At 33.2% G+C, this 8,759-nt stretch overlaps 1 protein-coding gene across 11 annotated transcripts in view; it reads left to right on the top strand.

The window, feature by feature from the left end:
• The window catches only part of Chd9 (chromodomain helicase DNA binding protein 9), a 238,395-nt gene that overhangs the window by 183,173 nt on the left and 46,463 nt on the right, over nt 1-8,759 (top strand). For all 11 annotated transcript variants that reach the window (XM_010629542.3, XM_010629534.3, XM_010629538.3 and 8 more), the window contains 3 exons: nt 40-207; nt 1,245-1,424; nt 8,073-8,183. In XM_010629542.3, coding sequence (XP_010627844.1) covers nt 40-207; nt 1,245-1,424; nt 8,073-8,183 — 459 coding nt within the window. The remainder of the gene's footprint in view (nt 1-39; nt 208-1,244; nt 1,425-8,072; nt 8,184-8,759) is intronic.

The following is an 8,759-nucleotide window of genomic DNA, read 5'->3' as shown; positions in this document are numbered from 1 at the left end:
TATGTAAAATTGAATCTGTACCTTTCTAATTTTTTATAGGCCCAGGCTCGTTGCCACAGAATTGGTCAGAACAAAGCAGTTAAAGTCTACAGATTAGTGACTCGTAACTCATATGAGAGAGAGATGTTTGACCGAGCCAGTCTGAAACTGGGCCTGGATAAAGCTGTGTTACAGAGCATGAGTGGAAGAGAAAGTACTGTTGGTGGTGTATGTATATTTATATATATGTGTGTATGTGTGTGTGTGTGTGTATTTTTTCACTTGGACTTTTTGTGTTTTTTGTTTGCGTTTAATTTTACCTCTTAAACTGTATCATTAAGTTTTGGCCTGCAGGGAACACAGCATTGTTTTAAGAGTGAATTTTCAGAACGGAGCTGTGTTCATTTAATATTTTTGAGTACTTTTTAGTCTCTCTATGTAGCTTCACAGCTTATGAACAATAAGAATGTGTTCTATGGGCTGGGGATTTAGCTTAGTGTTTCTGACACCTGCCTCACAAGCACAAGGTCCCGAGTTCTATCACTGGTACCAGAAAAAAAAAGAATGTATTCCTCATTTTAATTCATCAAGTTTATTGGTACATTTTTAGTGATGGCATTCATCATTGGGAATTTGTACATTTACATGATACATCTTGGTTCTTATTTTTTTCCCAAGAATATATTCTTAAGATAGAAACATTTTTTCTTTTTAGGACATTTGCAGAATTGAGTTTGTGAAATATTTTTATTTGTGTAACAGTTTTTCAATTTTTTAAAGATCAAATTTCTAACATTGGCTTCATCTTGTACAAATCTTTGTGGAAGCTTTTGCCTCAAAGTTTTTTTTCTAAATAGAATACTTGTACTAAAAATAATCTTGAGATTACCTACTTTACAGGCTTTTGTTTAAGGCCATTTAAGACAGATTATAATTCTTACATTAAAGAGAGCAAAGGAGTGTAAAAAACTTTGGTTTTATTTTTGTTGTTGTTTTTTTTTCATAGAGTCCTAACTCTGTTGCCCAGACTGGGCTCAATTTTCTGATCCTCTTGCCTCCAGCTTCCCAGTAGCTGAGATTATAGTTGTGGTGTCACCACACCCAGCTCTAGTATATTATTCCAGTGCAGTCTCTCTTAGGTGCAACCCAAAGCTAAATGCAATTCAAATGTGAATTTTTTTCATGTTTTTGGCTTTTTTAGGGTTAGTTCCCCATTTCATAAACTTTAAAAATACTATTATCACCAGAATTATTTTTTCCTTTAGATTCAACAACTTTCCAAAAAGGAAATAGAAGACCTACTTCGAAGAGGTGCTTATGGTGCCATTATGGAGGAAGAAGATGAAGGCTCTAAATTCTGTGAAGAAGATATCGATCAGATTTTACTACGTCGTACAAAAACTATTACAATTGAATCTGAAGGACGTGGATCAACATTTGCCAAGGTATTAAAGAGTGCTGTTTTATAATATAGAATACTGAAAAAAATGAAAGTGTCTTTTTTAAATCTTTTTTTGTTTGTTTTGGTACTGGGGATTGAACTCGGGACGTTGCACTTGCAAGGCAGGCAGCAGCACCATCGAGCTAAATCCCTAGCCCTCTTCTAAATCTTTAAACCTACTAAATTAGCTCAAAAGCAATGGATTATATGTATTATTTTCCCTCATTGTTTCTGGTCTTTTATCAAATGTCACATGTATTCTGATTCTGTGAGATAGAATGTTTTCTAAGAAATTTTACATGTTAATTGGAGTAGAACATTTTAAATCAAAGAAATTTAGAAACTAAATAATAAATATACCAAAGACAGAGCAAAATATAATGTAGGAGGCTAACGTATCTTATATTAATTTTAAAAATTTAAAGACTAAAGGAGAGGAGGATATCCAATTTCATTTTAAATACTAAAATATAGCTGGGTGTGGTGGCACACACCTGTGATCCCGGCCCTTGGGAGGCTGAGGCAAGAAGATTGCCATGAGTTTGAGGCCACCTTGAGCTACATAGTGAATTCAAGGACAGCCTGAACTGCACAGTGAGATCCTGCCTCAGAAATAAATATATAAATAAATACTAAACTTCAGTGTGGGGAGTAATAAAATGAAATTTCTGTTTTAAAAGTGTATGTCCTTTTTGGAGAAGAGGCTTTTCAGAGTTTATTAACTGCCTTTATATATATTTTTTCAACAGTGTCATGGTACACCTGTCTTCCACTAATCTGAAGTTTGCTTGTTTTACTTGCAGTGTTCTCGCTCACCTGCACTGACTCATACAAATTTTCTTCCTTCGTCTTTACTTCCTGTTTACATATTCCTCCATTCCCATCCCTATCTTTGCTTCCAACCAGAAATCTATGTTCATACGAACTCCTGTGATACAGAATTAGTGAAGGTGCTTGACCAAAAATAATGACACCAGTCTCCAAATGAATTATTTTGTCAAATATTTAACTAGATGCCAGGAGTACTAAAATAAAAAGATTATAGTTGCTGGAAAAAAGAAGAGAGGAAATGATTATTGTATGTAAAATAGGAGAACTTAGAATAAGGAAAACTTTTGCAAAGAAAACACTTGAGTTGAGTCTGGTAGGAAATATGGATTTCATTGTGTTAGAGACAGAGAACCTCATAAATGAATGACATATTGCTTAACTACAAGGAAGATTTAAGGAATATGGAATAGGTGTGTTTGAATGCATGCGACAAATTCAATGGAGATGAATCTGAAGAAGTTGGGGAAGTTGGATCTTGTCTTTGAAGAGCTTTGTGTACCACTTCAAGGAATTCATTCTGGACTTTTGAGGCAGTTAAGATTTCTTAAATCCCTTTAAGCAGAAAATGGCATAATCTAGTTTAAAAATTTAACTCTAGCAGCAGTGTAGAGAAATTGGAAATGGGAAAGACCAGAAGCAGGGAGATCATTAAAGAAGTATGTATGGGAATAATGATGGCTAAATTAGGGTGGTAGATCCGCTTCACTCAGTAAGAGTTGATGACCAGTTTGGAATTTGTGGAAGGAATTGTAAAAAATGATTTAAGGATGTGTCTTGAGTGTCTAGGAGAACCATAGTGTCATTAAAGAAGATAGAAAATGCAAGAGAAAGAGATTCACATAGAGAAAATAAAATACATTATTGGAACTCTTGTATTTGGAACATTTATAAGGCATCCAAGTGGAGAAGTCCTGGACAATTACCTGGGATTCAGATAAAGATTTGTGGGTTAGTAGTGCACACAGATACACATGGATGTGCACGAAGAAAATGGTATTTTAGAAAATGTAGGTAAAACTGCTGAACTTCAGATTGAGAACTAAAAGTAGGCATGATTGGGTAAATATCTTGACTCTGATTTCTTTCTTGGGAAATGTTTACTTTGGATTCCTTGGTTCTTTTCACTATGTACAGATTTTTTTTCCCTTATATCTGAAATTCTCTGAAATCTAGTTAATACAGAAGTTACAGTAGTTCTGATTATCATCTTTGTAATTAGGTTAAGCAAGAGATATTCCCCTAAAGGTTTTTTTAATATGCAATTTATGTAGGTATGCACAAAGCATTTAATAGTCATGTGTGAATCTAGGCTTTCTCATTTAAAGTGTTAATGATAATATTCATGAAAGTCAGAACATCAATATTTGAATTCTGACTTAGAAGCTGATTGACCTTAACCTCAATTCACTTAACCTCTATTAGTCTTTTTTTTAATCTTCAAAGCAATGATAATAAATCATAGTTGGCCTTTCCTACTATGCTATAAGTGATATATAAGTATTATTTAGATGACTATAGTATACTCTAGTCATAATTAGCTATGCTCTGAGAATGAAAAACATTTAAGCATTTAAACATCTATGTTGTAGCCTCTGATCAGGGAGTAACCATTACATTTAGAAAGAAAGCTAGCCAGTAGTGGTGGTGCACAACTATAGTTCTCTGGAGGCTGAGGAAGAATTGCTGAAAGTTTGCGGCCAGCATGGGCTACATTACTGAGTTCAAGATCAGCCTGGAGTACTTAGCAAGACTCTGTTTCAGAAAAATACAAAAACAAAAGAAGAATCACAGTAGCATAGTTTTTTTGTAATTTGTTCATTTGACTGTTCACATTAGTTGTGCAGGAATGCCACTTAATAGTGGATGTTTGACATAGTGGAAGGTGATATGACATATTTATTGGCACCATAGGTGCAAATTAGTATTATTCTGTACTTCTTAAAATTTCCAGAATTAAGCTATATATAGTTGTTCTCAGAGTTTGCACAAATAAATCATAATATTAAATACAATCTGCATTTCTTTGTATTGTGTGATATTTAATAAGTAACTACATATGGAGCACAGTGTTTAGCAGAATATTTAGACTTGATACATATCTATTAAATAAACTCATTTTTAACTTCATCTATAAGTGAACTATGTTTTGAGAGATATAAGGGCATTCAGGTGGATTCTAGAATAGGAAAAGTTTCTTATCTGATTTTTGGGGGTATGTGGTGGGACATGTGCTAGGGATTAAACCTTTAATGTGTTGGACCGGTGCTCTACACTGAGCTACATCCTCAGCCTGCTATAGTCAGATTTTTAAAAATTTGGTATAGAATGGAAGAATTTTTCATGTAACTTACAAAATATAACAGCTTACTATATTGCTTATATATAGGGGCCTCTTGGTTCCTGCTATCTTTATGCTACTTTATATTGTAGAAAGATAGATTTCATCATTTCAGTGTCTTACATTACAAATAATAAATGGATTATTTATTATAATGATTGCAGGGACTGCATTTCGGGAAATTGGAGGAAATAGGATATTAAGACTTAACATTTGGAAGATACTGATAAGCAAGCCAGCCCTTGTAATGTCTTCCACAATGGGCATTTTGTTTCATTTTCAAAGTCCTTGAGAATCAAAAGGCATCTTGAAAATAGGCTGTCAGTTAATAGTAGTTTTTAATTACTTGGGAATTTTAAAAATATTATTTGAAAAAATAAATGTATTATTTTTCTTATAGTGATTATTACTAATTATGTAATGTAGTTTCTTTCTTTCTTTTTGGTACTGGGGATCGAACTCGGGCCCTTGCATTTGCAAGGCAGGCAGTGAAACCACTGAGCTAAATCCCCAGCCCCGTAATGTAGTTTCTTATTGGCAAATTATTTTATTTATCAGCAGATACCTGGTAGAAGATACCCACTTTAACATTTAAAATCTGTTACTTTTCAATATTTTATATTTATGGCTTTTCATGTTAAATGTTCTACAATTTATATAAAACAAATAGCCATTTACTAACTTGGTTAAATCTCAACACTCAGCCAAGCAAGAGGGCAGAAGCCTATAATTCTAGCTACTTTGGGATACTGAGACAGGAGAATCACAAGTTCCAAATCTTTCCTGGGAAATTGAGAGAAATCCTGTCTCCAAAAAATAATGATGAAAATAAAAAGGGCTGGAAAAACACCTCAGTGATAAGCAATCTCTTGGGTTTGATCCCTAGTTACCACAGAAGGAAGGAAGGTAGAAAGGAGGGAGGGAGGGAAGGAAGGAAATTTGTTCTTTCAAATTGGATTATGAGTTTTTATAATATGTAGTTTCTCTTCTTTTATTTCCTTTTGCCACCGTAACAAATTTTGTGGCTATACACAACACAATGTATTGTCTTATAGTTTGAATGCCAGATATTTAATATGAGTCTGACAGGTTTAAAAAGCAAGGTATCAGCAAAGTTGGTTCTTTCTGCAGGTTCCAGGGGAGATTTTTCTTTTCTTACCTCTTGCATTTCCTAGGAGTCCTTCCTTTCTTGGCTTCTGGCCATAGTCCTGCAATCTCTGCTTTGGTTGTGTCCAAACTTCCCAGCTATTAAGACCAGATATCTTTGGGAACCATAATTCAGCCTACTATACTTATCATTTCCAAAAAGTAAAAAATTACCAATTTTTGTAGTTTAGTAGAATTAAAAGCTGGAGTTTAGAGGAAGAAGAAAAGAGGGATTTAAACCCATTTAATTGTATTATTGTCACTTCTACTTCCTACATATGCTGGGAAAAGACACATTTTTAAACAGTAACTGTATTTTATGCTTGCTTTATACAAGCACCTTAAAACAGACCCCAGCTTCAGAGGAAACAAAGCTATATGCAATGAATGAGCGTACCTACTACTTTGTCATCAGTAACAAAAACAGAGCTTTAAAGCTCTGGAAGAGGCATTTCGTATTTTAATTCTGTTCCTACTCATGTAATACATATTTTGTAATGTTTCAAACTACAAATATGGATAGAATAGCATAAGAAATCTATATTCATCATCCAGCTTCAGCATTATCAACTCATGCTCAATTTGTTCTATTACTGCTCCATCCAAATTTCATGTTATTTTTTTAAATCGGCTACCATGTCATCATCTTTCAATATGTTTCATTGTATTGTTAAAGTAAAAGACTTTTAACATAGTCACAACACAATGATGACATTCAAAAACAAAATTAAGTATAATTCCTTGATATTAATTATTCTGTTAAAACTTTCATTTATCTTGAACATCACAAATGACTTGTATCCTATCAACAGTTTTATTCTTTTACTGTGTGAGTTTCTGCATTTTAAAATTCCACTAAGATGGAGTTTTTTGTTTGTTTGTTTTTTTGATATCGGGGATCAAAACTTGGGTCTTTGTGATTGCAAGGCAGGTGGCAGAATCACTGAGCTAAATCCCCAGCCCAAGATGGAGTTTTTAAATGAAAATTTTTGTCCTTTGACTATATTCCAGGTAATTAAGCATTATTTTAAAGTCATTTACAGTTTATATTCTCCTTTGAGGATCTTTTAATGTGAGACATTCTTAAATTTATTTTTATAGTTGCATGTTTTTCAGGCCATTTTGTTTCTTTGAGCATTGTGTATCGTTACTACTTCTTTTATTTATATAAAGCACATCAATGACTTTTCATTGACATGTTTATTTTCACTGACTTAAGTTCTAAGTAATGGTTATTAGTCCACATGTTACAGGGTTGAAGTATACCTAAAATTTCTTTCAACTAACATTTTATATTTTCTTCAATGTTTACAGTGTTTATACAATATTTTGGTTAAGGAAAATATTTTTATATTGTTTGATATAGTTTTGATAGTTTTGATATTTTTATTCTTTTAGAAGAAGGTTTGTTTGTTTGCTTCCTTGTTTTATTTGCTGGTAATCAAATCTCTAGCCTTGTGCATGATAGGCAAGTGCTCTTCTAATGAGATACATCCCCAGCAAGTGGGAAAAAACACAGATGAGGATTTATTTTTATTTTCCACTTAATGTATTGCATTTACTTCAAGAGACATGTCTGTCTAAAAATGAGATGGAAATAAAATAGGAATATATCAGAAAATGAGCTATATAGTGTAGGTAGATTTTATTACACTTATCCTAATTTTTTTTTCTTTTCTTTTCTTTTCTTTTTTTTTGGTTTTTTTGAGACAGGGTCTCACTATGTAGTTGAGACTGACCTGGAACTCACTATGTAGCCCAGGGTGGTCTCGAACTCATGGTAATCCACCTGCCTCAACCTCCCCAGTGCTGGGATTCTAGGCATGCGCCAGCACAACCGGCTGTTTTTGGTTTTTTTGAGACAGGGTCTCACTAAGTAGTTGAGACTGACCTGGAAACTCACTATGTAGCCCAGGCTAATCTCGAACTCACAATGATCCGGCTTCCTCAGCCTCCCAAGAGCTGGAATTACAGGTGTGCGCCACCACATCCGGCTTACCCTAATTTTTTTAATGTAGCCTGTTTAGAAAGCATATCTCTGTCTTGTGCAGTTTCCTTTCCAAAGGGAAGATATATCTTTGTTTACTAAATGTTTAACAAGCAAAAATAACTTATTCAACTCTGCTCCTAAATTTCATTAAGCCTTTTCCTTTTAACAGTATGTCACACTTAATTTTTAAACATGCTTTGAGTATATTATGTGTTTATCTTTGTTTTTTAGTTGTGGTAAATTCAAATTCTATGCATAGTAAATGTAACAGTGTTTTAAATATACCTTCATAGATTTTTAACCTTTCACTTTAAAACACTTTGAAAAACTACCATTATATATTTCAGGCAAGTTTTGTGGCATCTGGAAATCGGACAGATATTTCTTTAGATGATCCCAACTTCTGGCAAAAATGGGCTAAAAAGGCAGAAATAGATATAGATGCCATCACTGGCAGAGTAAGTATTTCCTTGAAAACAATTTTATTTTAAAGGCTCATATTTTAAGATGTTCAGTTATGAAGTGATTGAAATAAATTTCTGTATATTTAAATGGAAATGAGGTAGAATTATTACATACTTAGTTACGTACTGTTTCCTTTTAATAATTCTGGTATCTGTCCTGATGGGTTACATATAGAGAAGATTAACTTTTAGATAAAAATTAGATAAAATTATGTTTTTAAAAATGTCTTAAATGCTGTGAAATAATGTTATTTTTATTTTGTTCTTTTTGTTTTGTTGGCATGGGCATCCACTAATGATGGTCCATTATAGTATGAAAGAAGGAAAGGGGAGTGACATTTTTGTTCTTTTGTGACCTCCTAAGAGCTAAGAAAGAAAGGGCTGAAAGTTAAAGTAAATTCATTTACTTGATAATAAATTGATAAATAGTGGCATAGAGTGCTCACTTACTAAGATACCTGACTAGTAGTTTTATAGAAATTATTATTTGTGAGGCTTAGCTACATCAAATGATTAAAAGAATTTTATATTAAGCATTGATGATTGGATTATTTTTTTGATAGATAGCCT

Source organism: Fukomys damarensis, unplaced genomic scaffold, assembly GCF_012274545.1.
Source record: "Fukomys damarensis isolate Sample0158 unplaced genomic scaffold, DMR_v1.0_HiC HiC_scaffold_32, whole genome shotgun sequence".
In the NCBI taxonomy this organism is placed as follows: Eukaryota; Metazoa; Chordata; class Mammalia; order Rodentia; family Bathyergidae; genus Fukomys; species Fukomys damarensis.
Note: the sequence above shows the minus strand (reverse complement) of the source record. Positions and strands in the feature narration are given on the sequence as shown.